Source organism: Zeus faber, assembly GCF_960531495.2.
Source record: "Zeus faber genome assembly, chromosome: 8".
NCBI lineage: Eukaryota > Metazoa > Chordata > Actinopteri > Zeiformes > Zeidae > Zeus > Zeus faber.
In genome coordinates this window covers 27,330,967-27,355,129 of record NC_137195.1, presented here as the reverse complement: position 1 = coordinate 27,355,129, position 24,163 = coordinate 27,330,967, and the positions used below count along the sequence as shown (strand labels likewise).

General features: G+C 43.9%; 1 protein-coding gene across 2 annotated transcripts in view; it reads right to left on the bottom strand.

Annotated features, from left to right (window-relative positions):
* Nucleotides 1-24,163, bottom strand: part of grb10b (growth factor receptor-bound protein 10b) — a 79,288-nt gene that overhangs the window by 25,458 nt on the left and 29,667 nt on the right. For both annotated transcript variants that reach the window (XM_080005279.1, XM_080005280.1), the window contains exons 4-5: nucleotides 18,206-18,539; nucleotides 15,272-15,419 (exon numbers count right to left, since the gene is read on the bottom strand). In XM_080005279.1, the coding sequence (XP_079861405.1) occupies nucleotides 15,272-15,419; nucleotides 18,206-18,539 (482 nt within the window). The remainder of the gene's footprint in view (nucleotides 1-15,271; nucleotides 15,420-18,205; nucleotides 18,540-24,163) is intronic.

The window sequence follows — 24,163 nt, the reverse complement described above, 5'->3', positions numbered from 1 at the left end:
GTGGTTTGGGGGGGAACTGTGATTGGGTGGACAAAGGGTGACGCCGTTGGTAAGATTTTGGCGAGCACAATGGAGCAGAACGAACGGTGATTTTTATGGAGACTGGAGTGGTGAAGGTCGGTTTATATTCCCGTATTTTATTAAGTGTTTCATTTTTTTGTGAACTCCAAACTGTTTTTGAAATTTGTGATGGGCAAATTTCCCTAATGTCTTATCTGAATAAGCCTTAACGGAGTGAAGCAAATAAAAATAAATCAAATAAAAATAAATCATATAAGGCAGGGTGTGTAAATCATGGGCAATTTCAAAGAATGACCCTATCGGGGGAAAACAAAGAGAAATTACAAAAGCAGGAAACAAAAATGCTTTTTACATCAAAGGCATACAATGTAGACAACTAACCACCATATAAGATACTCACAAATTTAGTGGTTTGTACTTTTGCTTTTACTATTACTATTGCTTTCACCTATTTTCTCCCATTCCTCCCTCCATTTCTCCCTCTTTCCTTGCTTTCTTATTCTTCCCTTTTCTCAGGGTGCCGCAGCATAAGAAATCTGAGCTGTCCTACTTTCCACAGAGAGGGAGAGGGTGAGAGCACAGGGACAGTCAAAGACTGGGTAAGAACAGGGATGGGTAGGCAGGGACAGAAGAAATGCGAGCGATACAGAGAAAGAGAGAGAGGACCAAAGAAAGCGAGAGATACAGTCTTCATGACCTAAATGAGTTCAACGGCTCTGGCCAGATGAATTGCCTGCAGGCAGCAACACATTGCACTCTTTGTAAAGCAGACACACACACATGCATGCACACACGTCTCACAAACGCGTGCACGCACACACCATGATAAATGCGGTACATATGTGCGTTGGCAGAGGAAATACATGCGGAAGGTCCTGCGCTCAGCATAAAAGCCTGCTTCAGCTGATCTAAAGTTTAAGTACTGCTCAGCCAAAAGAGTCGATCGCGTAAAACGTGCGTTATGTTTATATTGTCACACACACGAGAGGTCCAGAGGTCAACTGGATATTCATGTTAATATGTGAGAGCCCTCCAAAATTTTCCTCCCACCAATAATTGGTCAACGCAGCAATTTTGCCTGTTGAAGTTCGCAATCCTGGCATTTTTACTTTGCTACTAGAAGCAAATCCAACGACTATTGAAATTAACTATCTACCCTGTCTTGTTTTGTTTATTTACCGTCTTGTTTTGTTTATTTACCCTATCTTGTTTTGTTATCTACCCTGTCTTGTTTGTTTCACAAACCCAAGTGTCCTTGGGTTTGTGAAAGGCGCTATATAAATCCCAGTTATTATTATTATTATTATTATTATTAATAATAATAATTGAACTTGGCTCTAATATTGCTGTCGTTGAAGCTAGTGCGATTGGCACTTCACAACGTAAAAGTCAAGGCATATTTTGTCCTCTATCAAGCTTCTGTCTTCTTTCGTAATAGAATAGAATTTGAGCCTGCTGTGTTGTGAGTGGATTACCGCTCAAGGTCTGCCGGTCCCTTCATTCGTATCTACGTGTGACTATATATGTGTGTGTGTGTGTGTGTGTGTGTGTGTGTGTGTGTGTGTGTGTGTGTGTGTGTGGGTGTGTGTGTGTGTGTGTGTGTGTGTGTGTCTGCCTCTCAGTAGCAGGTCTAGGCATGTTTCCATTTAGTTGAGCGGGATAAATATGGCCCCAACACATGAGATGTTCCAGACTCCACCACAACCTGCCTGGCTCTCCTCCAGGCTGTGTTCACTCAATAGAGGCCAAACAATTTGTGTATATATTTCACGGTGCTGAAAGCCGCAAATCCTGTCACTTAGCGACACTCAAGTGTGCATTCGTGTTGATCAAGTCAGTTGTTGTGTGCATGTGTGTGATGGAGGGATAGAAGGCATGTAAACAAGCTTACAGTAAAGCTTGTGTGCTGCGTTCAATTAATCCACATGAAGCATCAGGTAACATGCAGGTGTGTGTGTGATGTTATACTTGGTGGCAAAATATTAAAAGGCGTTGCATGGCATACACAGTCCCACGTGACTTCTGATTCATCTCCATCCACATCAGATTCAAATAATCACAGGCTGAACGGCATAAACAGCACAAATCATACTCTTGTGTAAACTTACAAGAACTGTGCACTTGAAGCGTGTGTGTGTGTGTGTGTGTGTGTGTGTGTGTGTGTGTGTGTGTGTGTGTGTGTCTGTGTGTGTGTGAGAGAGAGAATCTGTCTATGCATTGCATGTGAGAGAATCTGTCTATGCATTGCATGTCACATTAAGGCCCATTAAAGAACAGGCTGGTTGGCTGCTGTGAGTGAACAGGCAGATTTACCTTTGATCTCCGCACAGCTTGACCTGCACAACATATCAGTGCTGGAACGAGGCACAGGGAACACATGTAAAACACACACACAGTAATGGCTGAGACAGGCTTGAGCCCAACAGCATGACCACAGACACAATTAAGTAGACGTAACAGTTCTTTAATGGGGCTCAGGCAGAAGACAGGGAAAAAGACAGGCAAGGAGGTCAAACCAGGAAATGAGTCCGTAGGGCTAACAATCCAAAATAATTCAGAATCCAAAAGGCGAGAACACGGTCAGAACCAGGCAGGCAAGGCTACAGAATAAGATACTGGAATGCTGGGTGGAAAGTACTCGACAATCTGGCACCGCATGAGTGAGCAAGACCGGTATACAGTATATAGATAGGTATAGACAGAAATATTGTCACAATGCTATGTCACAGTGTTGATTGGAGGGAGGCTGATTGGGAGGGGCAGAATTCCAGGAGGGACCAAATCTGAAATGACCGGATAAGTAAGAGAATAACATGTGGCAACCTAAGTTGTGACAGAACCCCCCCTCCAGGGACCGCCCCTGACGTCCCATCAGGCTGGTCCGGGTGGTCCTGGTGAAAATCCCCGATAAGGGACAGGTCCAGGATGCTATGGGCGGGGACTCAAGAGCACGCTTGCATCTTGGTGTGCTGACACTGGCGGATGAAAGCCTGGACTGATGGAACACAGGCCTCCTTCTTGGGGAAGAGCTGAGTTTAGTAGCCCCACAAACGGGGAGGAACCAGTGGCAGAGTTGGGAAGTGTATTATGCGCGTACTCAACCAGTGCTTAGACCAGGGGGATGGATTGTGAGAGTCCATCTCCTGGTTCTTCCTGGGGCTGAAAACCAGAGGACAGAGGCTTCCAGGAGGCTGCAAAACTCCGACCAGAAACAAGATGTGAACTGCAGCCCCCTATCAGAGATAACGTCACTGGGGAGGCCATGCAGGTGCAACACATGATGGATACTCTCCGCAGTTTCCTTGGTAGAAGGTGGCTTCGGCAAGGGAATCAAATGGGTAGTCTTGGAAAAACGGTCAACAACAGTATGGATAAACCATGTTACCGTCAGAGGGAGGAAGTCTGTTAACAAAGTCCAGGGAGATGTGGGACCAAGGAAGACAAGGCACAGGCAAAGGCTGGAGACAAGGATGGGTGGATAATCCCTACTGCCAACGAGTTGTTGATATAACTCTCCATGGCCTTGGAGCCGACAGCGAGAAGAGCCTGGAAGAGGGTCGATAGCGCAGTCATAGGGGTGGTGAGGAGGCAGCACCGTGGCCTGAGAGTTGTTGAACACCTCGTCCAGGTCTAGATAATCGTAGGGAACTCCAGAAAGATCAGGGAACTCAGGGGCTGGAGACAAACCTGATGCTGTTAGGACACTGGACAAACAGACAGGCATAGGCTGGATGGCTCAATGGCTCGGGACCAGGAACAGACAGCCTCGGCAAAGGCAGCCATGGGCTCTGGAACAAGAGCAGTCTGAGGTTCAGCAGGGGCGGCTGACTGCTGTGGAACAGGAACGGGCGGAACCTCAGCAGGGGCAGCCGACAACCCTGGAACAGGAGTAGGCTGCGATGGCGTTCCATGAGACTAGAGTTGAGACCACGGTTTCTCCTCAAGGATCTTTTCTGAGGGCACCTGGGGAAAATGGCAAGGCACGGCCCCCAGAAAGGGGACAGCTGGGGGTCTTCAGGGACAGGAACAGGACAGGTGAGTAGCGGCCTAGCACTGGGGGCTAGGCTAAGGTCAGGACCAGAGTCCAGGCTCACAAACCCAAATTTAACTGACGGACGTGCAGGCGGGAGTCAAGCAGTACGGGGTTCAGGCCGCGAAACCCGCTGGCGGCTAGCAGGCCTAAAGCTAGCGGGCTGGCTGCTAGCAGGCCCCACACTAGCAGATTAATCTACTGGCTGCTCCTTTAACTCAGGGGGGTCAGATGGGTGAGATGTGGGCAAGCAGGCAGACAGCATGACAATTGTTACTACACTGGAAGATGATCCCTGTTTCCAGTGTATATGAGAGTTGTGTCTCTGAAGCCTTTGGTATCCAAAAATAACTGGCTGCTGAGGAGCATTAATCATGTGAAAAGAAATGGTCTCAAAATGATTGCCTGATATTCCCAAGTGAAGAGGAGACATATGGTGGACCACCGTGCACAGAGGTCAACTATCAAGGGCAGTGGCTCTGGGCTTCTCCAGAGAGACCTTGTGGAGACCTAGCTGGTCGGCGAGCTGAATGTCCATCAGGTTGGAGTCCACACCAGTGTCGATGAGGACCGACACCCGGAGTCCTTGTCCTGAGCAGAACAGCTCAGCGTGGAGAAGAGGCCTAGAGGGTATATTAGGGTTCACAGTCCGGCTCACTAGTGCCCTCTGGTGAGCCGGGGCAGATGGAGACAAAATGGCTGCTGTCAATCCAATAAAATACAATAATTTTCCTGCAAGCGGCGCTGTTGTTCTGCAGCGGACAGCAGAGACCAGCTTAGCTGTATGGGCTCCAGGGTGCCAGTAGGGGCGCTGGGAGCGGACAAGATGGTGGAGACTGGGCGTAGCAGCAAGATGGCTCCCGGGGCCAAGAGAAGTGAGCCACCTACTGTTTCAAGACGGCCGTCTATGCAAACGGCAAAAGCAACAAAATTATCAAGGTCCGCCATGAGTTCCTGTGCCACCAACTCGTCCTTAATGCCAGCAGACAATCAATGATGGAGAGGATCCAACAACGAGGGAGTGTTCCACTTAATCTCTGCTGTGGCAGTACGGAATTTAATGGAGTACTGTGAAAACGTGCACCCTCCTGGGTGAGACTGAAAAGATCCGAGGCACCTTTCTACCGGGAGTGGTGTGGTCAAAAACCTTGCGGAGCACTGTGGAGAAAAATTGCCATGCCGTGGGAAGGGGATTTATTCTCCCACTCAGCCATTCCCCATTCCATCACTTGGCCGGAGAGGAGTGATATAATATACGCCACACGTTAATGTCCGGTGAGGAAAGAAGAGGGCTGAAGCTTGAACATGAGGGGACACTGGACCAGGAAGGACAGGTAAGTTCCCAGAGACCCCAAATAACATTCCGGGGGTGGCAATTGTGGCTCGGAACCCGGAGCTGAAGGAGGCGCCAGGCTGGCTGGAATGGCAGGGGGAGCGGCAAAGGAAGTAGCAGGCATAGCAGAAAAAGTCATTGTAGATGTTCAGACTGACTCCAGACTCCAGAGTGGACATCTGTAGGCTGTAAAGGCAGAGAGTGCCTGTTCTTGGTGGTGAATGGCGGCGTCTGCTTGAGCCATCAGCTGCTGCTTGAGAGAGTCCGAGCCGGCTAGGTCTATACTGGCCAGATTGTACTGTAATGGCTGAGACAGACTTGAACCCAACAACAAGACCACAGACACAATCAAGTACACGAAACCGTTCTTTGATGGACTTTAGGCAGAAGACAGGGAAAAAGACAGGCAAGGAGGTCAAACCAGGAAATCAGTCCGTCAGGCGAAAGGGGCAGGTGAAGGGTAAATTCAGAAGGCGGAAACACGGTCAGAACCAGGCAGGCGAGGATACAGAATAAGACACTGGAAAGCTGGGCGGAAGGTACTCGACAACCTGGCACCGCGCAGGTAAGTGAATGGGACTGGTATACACTGTATAGACAGGCATGGACAGACATAGACAGACATGTCACAATGCTATGATGTCACAGTGCACATTGGGGGGGAGGCCAATTGGGAGGGGGAGAACTCTAAGAAAGAGTTGAAATTACCTGAGAAATAACCTAGTTGGGACACTCATGCGCGGCCACAAGATCGAGGCTTCTAACAAACGAAGTATAGGTGCAAGGAAGCCTGCACTTATACTTTGCAATTATACACATATACACTCTAGTACATGAAAATGCAAAAGACTGGAAACGTGTGCTTAACACACACACACACACACACACACACACACACACACACACACACACACACACACACACACACACACACACACACACACACACACACACACACACACACACACACACACACACACACACACACACACACACACACACACACGGTTGCCATGTGAGGTTTGAGGTGCAAGCACAAGCTGCTGCGTTCCAGCACACTTAACCCACACTTCGGCGGCCGCATTCCACTTCGCCATTCCATTTGCAGTGGAAAAAGTTGCACTCTGACCCCCGGAGCCGTTCCAACGTTCAAGGAGAGAGGCAGCCAGCGGAAAGCCACGCTTCAGCGCCAGGGGAGCCGAGGGAGGACTAAACATCGGAACGCTGCACATCGTATATCAGTCTCCCTTTGTTTTTGTTTTCATATGGCCCCCTTTCGGCGAGCTGGAGGAACGGGGACTCGCTGCAACGATCGCTTCACTGTAGTGACTCTGACTTTCCGCCGAGCACAGAATGCTGTACCGACGAGAGCAGACATATCCTGCTCACAAAGCTCTTTGAACATTAAAGATTGTTTTCTTAAAAAGGAGATTGTCATTGCCTGTTCATCCTTTGTCTGTCAGCAAAGGAAAAAGGTCCATCCATGTAGTTTCTTAATTTCAACCTGGATGTCTTTCGGAGGTGTGAAGAAACCCACCCCACCACTGTCACCCTATCCCAGACAATGAGACAACAAATACAGGATTCCCATCATCAAAAGGGAAATGATTCAACTAATGAATCATTGTGGAGCATTACAACTTCTTGTTTTAGGTATCTTTTGTTTTAGGATTTCCTTCCAGGGCTCTGCACATCAGACGCCCACAACCCTTACCCTGGGCTATTTGATTATACATCAGTGTTTATTTCTTCTAAATTAATTTCTTTATATTGGAAACAAACACGTGAACATTAATCCCCAAGTGTGGTTATCAAAAAAATGCTCAACACAAGGACAAAGAAAGGAGAGAAGCAGTTTGACTGTAAAATGCTTGATTATAGATAAAACGCGACATCAGAATGGGTTTATCATCTTTTTACTGTAGACACTTGCAAAAGATGTAAATGTTTGGATTTCTCATGTATATTCTCGTGCCATTTGTGCTCAAAATTTCAACGATTTTGCTGGTAGCTCAGTTTTCCTGTGACTGTTTCCTGGAGCACAATGAGCGGAGTTAGCAAGAAATCTTGTTATAACAAATCTTGTTAACTAGAGTTCAGAAAATTTGTTATGCAACATAAATAGAGACGCACCGATTGCAATTTTCTTGGCCGATTTCAGATTTTTTAAAAGTCTGACCTGCCAATTCAGATTTTGGCAGATTCCGATTCTTTCTAAGAACTATAGTTGAGAGCATACACAAACATTTTTGTAACTTTTTTAAGGGAAAATTCGATTGTATGTTTATAATAAAACATTGACTATTAAATAACTTAGATCTTCTCCAAAACTGCACCAGGTTACAGGACCTTCACTCACTCTCACTCAAACAAATATCAAGAGAAAAAAGTGCTCCAGATACTGGACAGGATTTTTGTATAAATAAAATCCTGCTCCGCTCAGCTGCAATCAGTGCTGAGATCCCTTCTAAAAAGATTCCTGCCCACCTTCTAATGGCCCGGTGCCAAATGCCCAGCACCGGTCCACGGCAACAACCAACCTTTTTTTTTTTTTTTTTTAAAAACAAGCCCAAAAAACAGCAACACAGGAATTTTTCAAGTGGCTTAAAGTTGCGTATTACAAGCGGACTCTCCCTCTGCCCCCACTCTCCATCTGCGCGCGAGCAGGGTCGCTCGGAGAGTGTGAGAGAAGAGAGATCTCCTAGCAAGGCTTTACGGAAGAAACGGGTTGTGTATTTTAACGCAACATCAAATTATATCGATATGGTATTGCCTCATAATATATCTTGTTTGAAAATATATATCTACAGGTATATACCGTAAAAAGTCGGTATACTGCCCAGCCGTAGCGTGACATGAACCATCGTGCATTGCATATGCGTGTAAATTCGACCAGCACAAAATCTGATATATCTGACACTGATCAGTCGACGGCCAATCGATCGGTCCCTCTCTAAAAACAAATGCCATTCGACCCCAGCAGCAATGTGAGCAATAACCGAGCAACAAACGGATTTCCTAGTCACAGGCTTCCAGATGACACCGGTAGATGGTGCCAACGCTAGACCACCATGAGCAAAGGTTTTCTAGATGGGGTGGAACGCATACATTTATTTGATGGTTTACTCTGAAATTTTGGGACTATGCCCTATTCATTAGCTAAATTAAATATCCATCAATGAATGTAGTTGTCGGAGTTATACGTTTCTCACAGGAAACGGTATTATGCCAAGATTTTCTGAAACGAACTCCACACATACGTTTCATATTAACCAATCCTTTTGTTTATACAAAGGTGAAGGGACAGTGTGTACACAATATAACTAGTTTATATCTCAATTTAAGTGATAAATCTCCAACACTGTCATAGCTGTACAATTATCAATTATCAATTATCCTCAATCAACAGGTCGCACTGTGGTTAGGTCATCAAAACATGAACTGTAACTACCACTTTTCCCAGTTCCCCAACATACACAATGTACATAAAAGTACTAAGAGCCGCTGTCTGCCTTAAAAAGCATTAAGTTGATGATTTCACTTGGGTTGCGGCCATTAAGAGACCAAGAGCATTCCTGGCAGGTAAACAGTACCCTCTTAGAACTCGGAGCTCCATAGTAAGAAAAAAATACTCTGTGTGATTGACAGAGGATACTGTTTTCAGTTGAATTATCACAATTCCAACTCAATCTGCGGGGAAAAGGCTAATTTACCGGCACTGTAAATTGGGTCTGCCAAACTTGTGCCGTAAATGTGTTATTTAAGGACAATTAACTCATCAGGTGAAGAAAAAAAGGATCTTCATGTTTAAGTAAATCAATTGGATATTAGACATTTTGGTTAACATCTGTTTTCTCTCTCTCTCGCTAAATTACTCACTGAGCCAAAAACGTGTTTAGCCTCTGCATTCCTTTGCATTTCATAGGACTTGAGATGACAGAGAATTGGGTTGTTGGTCTAGCGCGTAAACAAGAGACAGGCAATATACAAAAGACAAGGGCAGGCGGGCAGGAGAGATGGACAGAAAACATCAATAGAAAATGAGAGGCAGACACTGAAGAAAAACAAACAAGAAGAATATTACTAGTCATGCTATATAGCATGGTGTCCAGGACATCCAGTCCAAGTACAGTAAATCCATTACAATCCTGGCAAACCCCCCTGCACAAATCACTACACCCCCAACTAGGAACTGTGAGACCAGCTATGAGAACACCATGTCCAAGTCAGAATGCAACAGTCCTTCCCGCTGCGCCATCAAGGGCAGACTGTCAAAAACACATGCTATAAAAAATAATGGACATTCTGGCCAAGTGCCCCACAGTCTGTGGCTTCCTATAGGAGTTTATTCAAACACACTTTACATACATTTTGCCCAGCTCGCTCACTCGTGCTCTCTCTCTCTCTTTGCAGAGTGGGCAAAGCAGTCGCTTGTAAGTCAAGATTTCTCAAAGCTTTGGTCTGTGTGTGGATCGGTGGAAGAGGGAAGTCAATGAATCCTCCCTTCAAGTTCACCCTTTTGACAGAGGTGTTGTAGAGGAAATCAATTACTGTACTGTTTCATTCAGGTATTACAGTTTACCAGTATACACAACGTGTTGCCCCTACTGGTGTACTGGGATGCCTGAATGGGAAAAAGCCAATTTTATGTTGTGATGTTGTGTTTACGCTTTCATGACATCTCTGTGAGAAGGATCCATCGGAACGTTCTGGTGGACAAAATAACTTTGGTCTAGACCAGTATATCTGTACCGAACCTGTCCAGATATGAGTAGATGTTCAAGTTCAAGAGATTATTTGTCACATACATATACATACAGTCATACATATATGCAGTGAAATGTCAATACTTCCTGGCAATTAGAAAATCTCCTACACTTGAGTTTCAGCTCCTTCTTTAGGAGGAGCAGGTGGGGTTAACGCCTGAACTTGCGACTTGAGTTTTATGTGAATTTGTGATATAGAGGACACAGTTTGTTTACTTCCGTTGGACTGTTCTGTCTAAAGAGTTCCCAATGACCTACGACAGGCCCGGTCGACAGGCTGTGCTGAGTTCACCCGGCCTCCTGCGCATGGGCCACAGGCCAAGGGAATCTGCAGGAAAACCTCCGCCTGGCGGATGGAAAATTCAATAAAGTAAACCTGAGAAACTTCTCAGTCAAAGGCTGGCTGGCTGGATTGGACATTTAGAAAGCCTGGATAAGATGAAGGTGTGGGAAGCTGGTGGACGGAGGCAGACCAGGAAAGAAACTAGTGTGCTAGCATCATATCATTATTTATATCACTAGTGCATGCCCGTTCAAAATGTTAGACTTTCTAAAGCTGCTTTCACACATGCGCTGTAAACCTGAAATTATGCGGACATTACCCGGAGGAGCTGTATGTGTGAACGCAAATGTCAGAATCATTTGAACTGGACATTACCCAGACTTTACACAGCCAGCACCCTAGTACAAAGTCAGGGTAATGTCCAAATGAGTGGTAGATGTGAACGGAGCAGGTGATCGTCCGGATCATTCAGAGCGAGCAAGTGGGCATGTCGCGTATTGATGACGTCTCTATCATGCGCCAGTTATTTACCTTTGTGCAGTGTAGCTGCTGTGTACTCATTTCTGCTTTCTTTATTATTACTTTCCACTCTCTCGTTTATATTGCGGATACATCCAAATACATGGAGTATCAACGCAAAAAAAGCCCAGCTGCTGATAAGTCTAAGTCGTCCGCCATCTTGGGTGTGCTGTAAAACTCTGCAGCATCATGGCATCCCGTCCTGCCTCCTGCACGCTCTACGCAGGCCCTGCCCCTCATCTAAACCACACACATCATTTTCAGGTGGTGTAAACGCCTCTGACACCGACAATCTGTTTTTTTGCTACATGTGTGAAAGGATCCGGATAATCAGGTCCGGACCTTAATCTGGACATTGTCTGGAAACAAAGACACTCTTTGTGACTCTTCTCACTTATCAAAAATGACTTTTAATTTCACAGTACTGCACAAGAAAACAAATTGTTGGATTTTGAGTATATTCTGAAGACGCAATTGTGAATTGTGAGAAAGTGAATCTTTGCTTCCGTTTTCAACCCTTTGCTTTTCATTTCAATCGCATTTGGAGTCTGTTTGTTTATGAACCTTGATGGATTAGTTTGTGAGATTAGCATTCATTGTTTACATGCAGAGACTAATACGCAGCTTGACGGGCACTGGGATCCCCTTGAGCTTCCCGGCCAGGTGCCTGATTAAAATAACGCAAACACAACTGAAATATAACAGGGAATGCAGAACGACCTCACAGATATGAATTAAAAAAATAGAGTATTTCTGGGCGTGATATTTGTTTTCCTGCTGGAATATTTTCTTTACGTAAGTGAGGTTCATTTTGTTCTGGTGAAACAGTAATCCATGTTAGGACCGCACATCAGGCTGGATGATTTTCACTAAATACATCTTTTGAATGAACCTCTATGGGAATCTACGCTCCAGTTTATGCTTTGCACCGGGAAAAATAGAACCAAGACATAAAAAACACGAGGGGTTTAGGAGCCTCGCGGCATGCCGCTTTCACGACGCTGGCGCTTCTGCTTGGTGTGACCTTCCATGTTGATTAAAATGGCAGCGTATCTGAAGCACTTTCCGCTTCTGGTGTAGCCGAGGGGTGAGACTGTAAGAGGGTTGACACTTGCATATGAAAATTTGACAGCTTAACACTAGGCTTGAGGCAAACGACAAATCCAAAAATGATAATTGCTACTACCTGTCGCTGTACTACCGTTTACAGCTTTAACAAAAACCCTATTGTAAAGAAAGGCTGTTCTCTCCGAACGCTTCCATTGGGTGTACAAAGGCTGGATGTGTTGTCTCGTGTGTGGTAGAGGCAGAAAGGGAGCCAGCCCCCCCCCCCAAAAAAGGAACTTCAGCTCACATAATGTACATATACGAACAGATGAGCCTCAGGGGAAAAATGCTAATGACATAGCTGACAATCCCATCGTCTTGCTAAGACACAAGCAAACACGTGTTATTACGGTGAGATTTTTAAATCACTTTGGGTTAAAGTCGTACTTGCAGATTGGCAGACGGACAGGCCCATAGCACGGTTTCCATGGAACAGTGTAAGCATCGCTGCTTGTGTCTGCGCAGCTGGAGCGCCTAAGTCAGAGGCACATGTGTGGGATGAGACAGCTCAGCGGGAGGCATTTTCGGTGGAAAGGTGCTGAATTGAATTTCCACTGAAGAGCGAAACCACAATGAGACATACTTTCCATTGCCATTACAATGGTAAGACAGTGCCAGTGCTGTAAATTGTTTACAGAACTCACAAAGGCAAACACGCCAAAGCATGCACACGTGCACGAAACGAAAGCAAACATAGAAGCGGACACGCCATGCAACGGCACTTACGCACACTATGCGTGCAAACACAGGCACCCACATGCAAAAAGAAGTTCACTTTTCAATGTCTCTTTCTCAATAATGCCTCTTCGTTGCCACTGTAAAGTGGTCCATGCAGGCAAGATTAGAGCAGTTTATTCTTTTAATATTTTCATTAAAGTCTAACATTTATTTTGGTTCAGATAAGACAGGGAATAATACAAGGCTTGTAAACTAACATGACAGATAAAGGTTATGACACAGAGAGATGCTATAACATATATCAGAGGAGTACAACATATAGTGGAATGTATCTCACATATGGAGGATTCAAAGGGAAGTATGGGATTTTAAATAATACATTTCTCACTCACACACTGATAAATGTCTTGATTTTTTTTCTCCGCCTGGTTCATAAATTAAATCAACTATTTGTGTTATTAATGAATTCATGTCAGGAAGAATGGAATGAGTGTCTTGATCCTTTTCATTTACAGAAATTAATTAGTGTATTTAGCACTTGTAATCAGGTTGATTGGTTACACAAGTTAGGCTTGGGTCCAAAGTGTACGATTTTATAGACGTGCGGTTATTACAGCCAATTGGCTCCCTCTCATTAACACAGGACAAAGGCATTAAACTTCTATGTTTCATGCCTATGAACTTGCAGAATGCAGAAAAATAGAAGATCATCCAAAAAGAAGAAGAAGAAGAAAGATATATTAACTAAAACGCACAGGAACACCAGTCTGATGTTTAAATCGGAAGTAAAAAGAGACACAAGCAGAAAAGAATTGGTTAAGTCCTACTCCAGCCCCCACCATCAATCCCTGTTCCTCACCTCACTGGAGGAAAATGAAAATTCACAGGCCAGCGCTTGGACGCTCCGTTAATTCCCAGAGTTACTACAGTTCCTGGCCTGAAACGGCTTCCGGAAAACAGCAATGCTGTGATCCGGTGCCATAACTGCCTTTGCTGTCAAAGTTAAAAGGTAGCACGGCCACAGATAATGGATTGGCTCGATGGATGGTATATGAGTGTGATGTGTGAGGCAAGATCATGGAAGTAATGTCATCTTGGCATATTTTTTTTCTCACTTTTAAGATCTATACATCTGAAGCCAGCTGTGGCTAGATTCAAATGGTACTTGAGAAAATGAGTGCGCCTCGCTCGAGTCCCTGCTTTTGCCCTTTCACTTACTTCCTGTTTAACTTACATAAGTGGAAGACATACAAAAGGTGAAAAAAGCATTCTCACTCTTTTTACCTTTTTACCATAACAACCATATGAAGATTTATCCACTTACCGCTTGATTCATGACACAGCTAATAATTCAGTCTGCCTGGAAAGAAACAACCTTCCCACTCAGTGCCTATACGATTTCAAACAGGATCCTTAAAAGATGACCCATTTCATCCCTAATTTATGTTACAGATGGTAATTCAACCCAACGCTGCCGGTGCTGCCCAAAAACAAATCCTCTTTTGATGATGTTTTTGAACATTTCCCAGATGCTCTGGTGTTCAGCAATTCATTGGCCCTAATTTATGGAACAAGGTTCAAGCAAGCAGTTCAGTTCAATTTACAGTAAATTCAGGTTCACATATTGGGTAGCGGTGACTAAACCGAAACTGTGGCCTATTATCTTGTACCATAAGAGCTGTAACTGTCAGACCAGGGATCATAGCCAGGGAGTGAATTTATGAGGTTGTCCGCCCTCGTTTTACTGTAAACTGGTATGTTACTGTAACCGGTGCTGGCCGGTCCCCATGTGAAGGTCATTAACAGCCCCATGGAGCCACTTTGGTTTCCAGGAATAAACAAACTCCTCTTCTCAGCTTTTGTCTACACTCGAATAAGTGTGCACAGCGAGCGGGCGTGCGCACACAAACACCAATGCAGGTTGACACATGCACTAGACACACACACACACACACACACACACACACACACACACACACACACACACACACACACACACACACACACACACACACACACACACACACACACACACACACACACACGCGTATGTGTACATTCGCCCCACACAAACGCACGTACTGCAACATCACATGCAAGCAATCACACAGGCAGCGCGCCTTCGATGAGTAACTAACATGGGACAGATGTAGAGCATGGAAAATTCCTGAAGCTAATGTCCAACAGACCGCTGACCAGCTTTTGCACCCTTCGTTCACAGAGCGCAAAGAAAGATGCGTCTCAGTTATGACAGCCAGAATAACCGAGACCAAGGAAAGCAAACAGCATCAGACAAACTTCACTAACGTGGATCTTCTGCCCTAGAATCTCGCCCGTTAAGGGATCGATTTCATAAGTCTTGTTTGCCTTGTCATCTCACACGTGTGCGAAAAGCACCATAAACACCAAGCCAAAATATTTGAAAAAAAACACATATTAAGATATTCAAAGAAACATTTGAGCCAACGGGTATGTTGAGAAACCGTGTGGGGTTTTGATTTGCTTAATCTCCGCACTGCTGCTGCTTTACTTACATATTTGCAAGTGGGGGGCTCTCCTCCAGGGGGCAGGGACCCCGGGCTGAGGACAGGGGAGCTGGCTGGACTGCAGAGCTCGGGGAAGGGGTTGGGAATGGCTGGGAGAGAGGACGTCCGCAGCTGTTGCTCCTCTTCCTGCAGCCTCCTGGACAAAAGAGGCATTTCAGGGTGGATTTTAAAGGTGCAATCAGTAAAATCGGACAATCGCCCGTCAAATAGCGGCCGCTGAAGGGAGCCATAGAAACTACACCAACATGCAAAAAGTTATGCTCCTCCTCCACGAGGCTTCTCAGCCTTGTTCGTAAGAGGGGTCTTGGAACACCGGTTGGTAGCTGAATGTTCGTCCATGCTTGTGCAAACTAAAATGAAAGTTTGGGGATATGAGCAATGTTGTTCAGGGGCATTTCCTCCTACAACAGTGAGTTCAATGTGGACTGCTTTTTTTTTTTTGAGCGTTTGTAGTCTCAGCATCCATCAAGGTAACATTGACTGGCATTGATCAACAACATTAACCCCTACCCATATATCATGGTCAATTGGGTTAATTTGTTTGCCTTTAGCCATGGGTGAATCAGCGACTCATCCCTGTTTCAATGACTCCAGTGTTTTTTGAGAGAGGCCTCTCCTGAATTAAATACATTCATACATCAATAACGATTTATTTAAATGGAATCTTTAAGAGGCTGAATGTTTTCAGTTTGGCGGCTCGACGCAAACCTGTTTCTCATCTTAACAGCACAACCTAAACGCCAAAACCCGAGTTTGTGACCTGAAAATGTAGCTATTTAAGAAAAATGTAAAATCTGAAGGCAAAGTTTAAAGCAGAAGTTTGAGTTGAACCCCTCTGACATGTAAAAAGGATACATGGTGGGGGGAGAGAGAGAGAGAGAGATTGTATTAATAAGTCATCAGCGTTAAGTATCGTGAGTCGGTGTAGTCTGTTCTCCTCTGATCTCGCCATAATGAACCCTCTGAGTCTCCTGGCAAGTGAGAATCACAGAACCCCGGAAGTCCTACACTGCCAGTATATTTTTATATTTTTTATTTTTTGTGAAATATTCAACGCTCATCAATATTGCATCAGCGCTTCACTTTCAAGTGGCTTTAAATTAGGCGGCGCGGAGTCTCGGCAGGAGGAAGGATGATTTGACAGGTGATCACCAACTTTTGGACGTTAAATCGTGACGAATAAAAAGTTTCTGCAGGTCAGTATATGTGAAATACCAGATAATTTTTCCAGAACTCCTCTTAATCTATTCATTTCGCTCTCCCTCTCTCTGTCCTTTTCCGACTCTGCCTCTCTGTAGAGCCCAATAAGTTCAAAAGGGAATAGGCCTTTTGATGTCTTTCCCATCAGAGCCAGGGAACAGGGTTATTCAGAGGTCAGCCCTGAATAATAAGAAGTTCGGTGCTTGACGTGTGGTGTCGGTGTGCGAGTGAGTGCGTGTATCTGTGTGTGTATGTGTGTGTGTGTGTGTGTGTGCCCTATGAGACAGAATATTCCATTACCCGATCATCCCCCTCTGGTTCTGTCAAATACTCCAGAGAAAGCGAATAAAAGAAGCTGACACCAGCTCTGCTCTGTGTCTGTGTATGGCTGTGTGCGCACCACGCAAATGGCACTCGCGACCCGTGCACACACGTGCGCGCACAAACGCTTGTGCATTGCTTATATGTGTACCCATGCTTGCATTCATTTAATAATAGCCTCGGGGGGGGGGTGGGGGGTATGGTTACTGCTCTCAAACTAAGAGAGACATTTGCACCCTACGCTGGAATAAAAGGGAATTTTAACTTTCTCCTCCTGCTGGTGAAGTAGCTTGAGACAAAGACACAGTGACAAGGAACGGGTCATTCAAGGGCTACAGATAATGAGCAGGCTTGAACTGTTATGCCGAATTATCCAGAGGGCAGAATGGGATGACAGGTTTAAAAAAGAAAAGATAAAAGAATAAACGGGGGGAAATAGGCGGCTGTTGCACACAGGGAGCGAGTGAGGCGCGTGAATAGGTGTCAGGGCGGCGGTGGGAGCGGTAAGCCTGTAGAAAAGACAGATTGTGTATAGACAGAGGTTAAGAAGGAATAAAAGTATTTTTGGTGAATCTGGTATTGAAAAGTGTTTTAACTGTGTCATAAATGCTAGCCTCCTCAAAATGAATTCTTTGCCTCTTTCCCGGCCTCAAAGCCCACCACCGCAGCCCCTCCATGCCACGTATGTCTCTGGTGAAAAAACAATCAACATACTTATTCAAAGGTTTACCGACCGATGAGTTAGATATAGAATTATAATATCAGGTTTGCAGAATAAATACTAGAAACAAGAAAAACATCCTTCACGGCCACAGGGCCATGTCATGTGTCGATGCCACACATCGTCACGTGTCGTGACCCCAAACCGTCGACGAGACTCGTTTCCAGTCTTTCCACACAAACCCGATATTGCAAAAACAGTGCAGACCAGACAAACTGGTTCGGAGTTGACTTGACCTCCCTTCAGCAGGCGATGCAATGCAATGCAATTAAGGAACCCTTTATCGAAAATGTACGGCTAGGGATTAGGGTTCTACCGGATGTAAGTTTATGACAATAATGCCGTGGTTTGTATCCGCTTTGATCGACAGAGACCCAAACTGTTCTTGAAACAGTGGAGTTCTCTCAGCACTGAAGTAAGAAGTCGTCGCCATCAACTTTCATCACACCGGAAATGTGAGCAGGTAACTTTGAAAAAGAAAAGAGAAAAAAAGGTCCAGCAATTACCTCATTTGTATAAAAGCGGCGGCCTAGATAAAGGCGATAGCAGCAGGTTTCACCCCTCAAAGAGTTGTCAGATTTGTCAAATTGCCAGAAAATCCCTCAGACATTTTGGGGTGAATCATCACCACCTAGATACGGTTAATGGGGTGGTTGTATGCACGAGCATGTGCGCCTCACCTGACAGCAAGAATGTGCATGGGCTGGGAGCGTCGCAGGCTGGTTTGGGGCGAGTCCGAGGAGGAAGAGGAGGAGGAAGGCTCCGGGGAGGCGTGGCTCGGCGCGTGCAGTGAGTGTGGGCCCTGCCGTGTGGGCTGGCCGCCGTGATGATAGTTGAGGTGATGCTGGTTCTGCTGCTGCTGCTGCTGGTGTTGGTGGTGTGACGATGAAGAGGCGGTCTGTCCGTTGTGCAGCAGCGGGGTGGACTCACTGTGCTGGCCGCTGCAGGTGGAGTAGAGGCTCTCCAGCGACGAGTTCATGTCATTCACCAAGGCCTCCAGATCCACATCGTCCTCTAGAGGAGAGCAGGGAGAGACGCACAGTCAGAGGCCCCGGCAGGACCAGGGAGAGGGAGAGACAAAAAAAAACATAGAACAGGAAAAACAGAATGGTAGGAAGGAACATGAAGGAAGGAGGAATGGAAAGATGAAAGGAAGGAGAAAAGCAGAAAGCAAAGAAGGAAATGGAAGTACTGCAAGGAAGAACGTAAACAATGATACAGGAATGAATGGAAGAACGCAGTGGCATCTTCTCTATTACTGGAGGATATTACTGCTGGATGTGGATGGAACACGGTATTTACCAAGGTCACAACAAGGAGCCCATAATAGTATCTTGGGAGTCCAGAGCAGTGGATCAACAAAACCCATGAGACAAAACTGGACCCCATGCAATACTGAGAAAACTATATTGGAAACTGTGAAGCGCGGAATAGCGAAAAATAGAAGGTAGAAAGAACACTTCTTATGCTTCAAAGCCGGCAATGGAAGCCCCATGAGAGCGCTGTGGGAGAGTGCTTGGAATGGAAGTTTCCAAACAAAAAAGGTAAAGTCCCTGGATTTTGCTGGGACTTTCCACATTTTATTTATACACTCCTCCGCGCTGTCTCTGCTACTCCTCCAGCTTGGATTCAAACCCCTGACCCAGGATCTGCGGTTCACCACCATAACCCTGGGCTACCTATAAACTAGCCAGAATGCAGGCACATAAAAATATGCATATGTGATGCGCGCACGCGCACACACACACACACACACACACACACACACACACACACACACACACACACACTGATGATAGGTAACCAGTTCTGCCAGAGTGCTGAATCAGCAAGGCTTCTACTGACGACATAAGTTTTGTTCAGATCTTCGGGGATTACAGGGACAAGTATGAACCTGCCCAGAACACTTTTAAACTCCCAGCAAGGGAGTTCATTGGTGTCACAGTGTAAGCTCCCGCTCCGAGTTCACCACTGGTAAGAACAGTAACGCTCTAGAAATAATGCAAAGTTGGGCTTTTTTTTTATTTTTTTTATTTTGAGTTTACCCTCAAAGGCCCTTTGAAAAGAAGAGAAAAAAAAAATCTTCTTGATTTATATTCATGAACCAATTTTTTTTTTTACTTCAGGACCTAACTTCACAAGAAAGTCTGAAGTGAGCACAAACGAAGAGAAGTATTGCAATTCTTTGCCTCAAAGTGTAAAACTTTTATGAATCAAGTAAACTTGGAGCTGTTTTTTTTACTGCCAAGTAATTATCTGTTGCTAGAGAGCTGATCTTTAACAATAACACATGAATAATTCTTCATTATGTAAACGCAAAGCCATCTCAGGCCAGGAGTATCATGACCATAACCTGAACCCTTGCACTAAATCGCACCACCACACTGCAGGGCCCTGGTATACCACTAGGTGAAGACAAACTCTACCATGCGATGCGTCCATGATGCAATAGAAAGCTGCTTCATGGTATCAGGTGATGGAGATGAACTTCTACAATAAGATGAATTTATACAATAATAACAGCAACATTCTTTTGTAATTACCCTTTTATTGTTGATACTGCAGTTATAAATAAATATGCAGACATCATTGCTGTACTGTATCTTTGTGATGGGATTTGTCTCTCAATATAATTAATTCAAAAGGGAATGAAATGAAATTCGCCCCAACCCACCCGGACGTCTTCCAGCGGGGCCCGAAGGCTCCAGCGTCCTAGTAGGAACTCATCACGCCACACCCCGCGGCCTTAAAGTAATCCGTGCACTTTGAAAGGGGCCCTGTCCTGGAAACGTGTCAGGTAGCCTTGTCACAGGTGCCTTTGCTTCACAGGTAGTTAATCTGGAGGTATTAATAGAGACAGGTAAGCTGCAGCGGCTACGTAGAGTATAGATCCTGCCTGGAGCACTAAGGAGCTACGTGCACAGAAGCACAGAGCGCAGGTTTGAACAAACACAGAGGAGACGCAGCAAGAATTGATGCTTACTGTTGATGGTTATTGAGGTTTCCCAACATTTCAGTATCATTTGCTACTAAATACATACTTCATCCTTTCCTGTGAGTGAGCAGTATAAACTTGGGACAGTTAGTTTTGGGTCATAAGAACATATCCATTGACATATAGATTACTTGTGATTACTTGTGCCTACATTTTTATTTTAAAATGTTCATACATTTTGTTAATGCAAAATATTGCTTACATGTTGAATAAAACTGAACTACTTGAAGGCAATGGAAACGAGAATCAAATTCCATCAGTATTGGTATCAACTACCAAAATTTGCTATTAGAGACTTCTAACAACTGATACTCTTTGTATTTAGCATTTTCTCCAATGCCGGTACAGTTTTAGTGCCAGTATTAGTCTATTCTAATTAGGCTTATTATAATTTCTATCATTATTATTTCAAGTCCAGAGGAAAATAAATATAAAGATGACAATTAGAGTAACAAACACGATTGTGAATAATCCCCTTTGCAATCTGTAGGAGAGACACTAAGCCTCTATTTAGTCAGAGAAAATTACCCTACTAGTAAACCTGTCCCAGGCTGCTCTCGAACGCACGCTACACATTCAAGCTACTTTCATACACTGTTGCATGCAAAGCCCTGTCACAACCCTGCCTCAAAAACACGGAGACAGACAGAATGATCCTGAATTATCACACACACACACACACACACACACACACACACACACACACACACACACACACACACACACACACACACACACACACACACACACACACACACACACACACACACACACACACACACAACAATTTAGAATTGGAATAGATGATGGTTGTTTATCTTTGACACAGTATTTGGAGAAAATACATAAAATACAGGCTTCTTCAATGATGTATTCAACATTAAGGACTTTTAATGATTAAAATGTAATAAAATAATCAATATTGCACAGTCATTAACTGGCATTCAGCCTCCACTTGTTACTAACTTTAAATGATAAGCACTTCGGTATAATAAGAACTTATTATTAATATTATTATTATTATTATTATTATTATTATTATTATTATTAATACACATTTAAAGTTAGTAAGGAAGCATGACTAGTATAGTATACTCATGCCACCTTCTTAGGCTGAACATAAAAATGGCTGCAAACTTCAGCTCTTGCTTCACATGAGAAATGGTCTTGAGACACGTTGAGATCTAACTAAATCTCAGCGGTGGGTTGAAATTAGGCCAAGCTTTCTCTATTGTCTAGAAAACGCAAAACACACTTTTAAGCAACTGTAAAGATAGGCAAGTCTGAGAAGTCTAGAATATGCACAAAAGCAGCGACGGAGGCTGGAGTAAAAACAGGACCATTATATCAATGGCGAATCGTTATAGCTCGTCTGAGTCTCCTCTGGCCAGAAATGCAGTCTATGCATTCATTATGCTTGCATATGTATCAATTGAGTGCATACATGTGCACAGATGGAGCCCAGTGGGCGATCAGCGGGGGCCGTAGATCAAGCCTAAACTGTAAAGCGTGGCTCTGCATTGGGGAGGACAATACCTCTGGCGACAGCACACACCCACTGGGGGGCCCAGCCTTTTTAGAGAGTGAGCCAGAGCAAGACCGAGAGCAAGGGTGAGAGCGAGTGCTTTAAAAAAACCTTTATGTGCCGGTGCAACTTTTTTTTTTTTTCAGGCCAGGATAGAAAATATTACGAACGGCGAGCCACCGACGAATACACTTCGGAAGTTCTCCCAGGTTCTGCCCCCCTCATTCAAGTGAACATGCCATATGTCGCCTCTGCTCCCATGTGGATTTGCAAGAGTGGTTGTATACAGTAAGTGTGTGTGGTTAAACATGTGGGTGTCTGGGTGTGTACCCTCGCAATTGTGTGCCAGTTTTCCTTGACAAAGGGAGAGGCATAGCTGTAATAACTGGAGGTGGTTGTTAAAATCCGTTTTGTTCAAATGTTTCTTTTTGTTTTGCTGTCTTGGGAGGCAGATTTTGCTTGCATGCTTCACGGTGTATGTTCCAGTACCACACTGTCCATGCAAAACAGTGTTGAATTGGAAAGTAAAGGGGGTTTGAAGTTTTATTTATCAAAAATGTGAAGTTATGACGCATGGACATTAGTTTAGTTTTGAAATGGTTTCATGAGAATTTATTAATAAGAAATGTTTCTTGTAACAAGTAAGTTATGTAATAGAATTTAAACTCTGCATTACCATAATTTTATTTGAATAGTGAATTTATGTTAAAATGAATGACAATTCTATAACTTTTGAAAATGTAAGATGTGTTTTTAAAGCATATTTAAGTACATTATTTTATGCTTAGAGCAAAAAAGGATAAATTGGCGAGTTCCCTCGGGTCTCAGGCAAGACATTCCCCCCCAAAATTGCTTCAAGACGCCCAGAAAGCATTTGCACATGAAACAATTTTTCAAACCTTTCCTCTGATGAAATGCGACACCAATGATGTCTGTATTTCCGAAAGCTGCTTGTTACATTCCACTCTCACTACTCAAGGGCTTCAGATTTTATTATTACTTACTACAAAATTACATTTCGTAGTAGAAGTTACATTGCTAAAGTCTGTGTCTTATTATGTTGATGGTTTTGTTTTGGTAAACCCAAATTACTATAATAAATAGTAATAACAGTAATTATTAGCAAATAAGTTAATGTGTTACCACAGAAACCTGTTGCAATAAATCAAATTCAATATTTTTTAATTGGAAATTTCAAACAATCGGGGTTGGGATATCAATTGCAAAATTATATCAACAGTATACGGAAGCATATTGCGCTCACACAGCAATATATTTGATGATTGGCTACGTCGTGATAAGGAGAAAATAACTATATATTTCCTGATATTAAGAACATTTCGGCACATATCTTATTATAAAAACATTTTTTGACATTATTATGACATAGCCAATGTAAAATAAATAATTAGTTAAGTGAAAGCAATGCACCACAGTATTAGAAATACTTGAATGCAGGTATATTGACGGCCACCTGGCATCGAATCCAGCCCAATAGCGACCCCTAGAGGACCACAAGGTATTAGCAGCCTTAGCCGAAATGGGCTTATTTAGGTAATTTAATTTAAAGCAGTGTTCAGTATTATATCACCATCAGTATCTCTTTTATATTCTGTTTCTACCGTTTGTAATGCGAGTTGTGTGTGAGTTTCCTTATTTAATTCAAAAACATTTATTTTAGATCTAAAATCGACTCTGTGTACGTGCCCTGGTGTCAGACACAACCAAATATCTAACAAACAAATATTCTTCATTCTTAATACATTGCTTTGTGTTTTTTCTAAAATTTTCATTACCAACGGCTAAAATTTGCCTTAAACAGACTGCCAAATTCCAGCTTGTTCTGAGATAAGTGCGTAGCATGTAGCGGTAGATAACATTTGGTCTACTCTGTATGCAAAATGATAAGGAACACAACAAGTCCTTAAACACAGTCCTAAATGAGACCATATTCACCCCCATATTCAAGAAATTTAAATCTAAGCTTTGTTCCCATAACAAAAGTTAACCCGATTTTTAGATGAAAATTTCCGTGACCAGATACAGTATGAAAATAATCCAATACATTATTAAATACCAATCATACAAATTGCAGCCAATAGACACCTTCTGGATCCC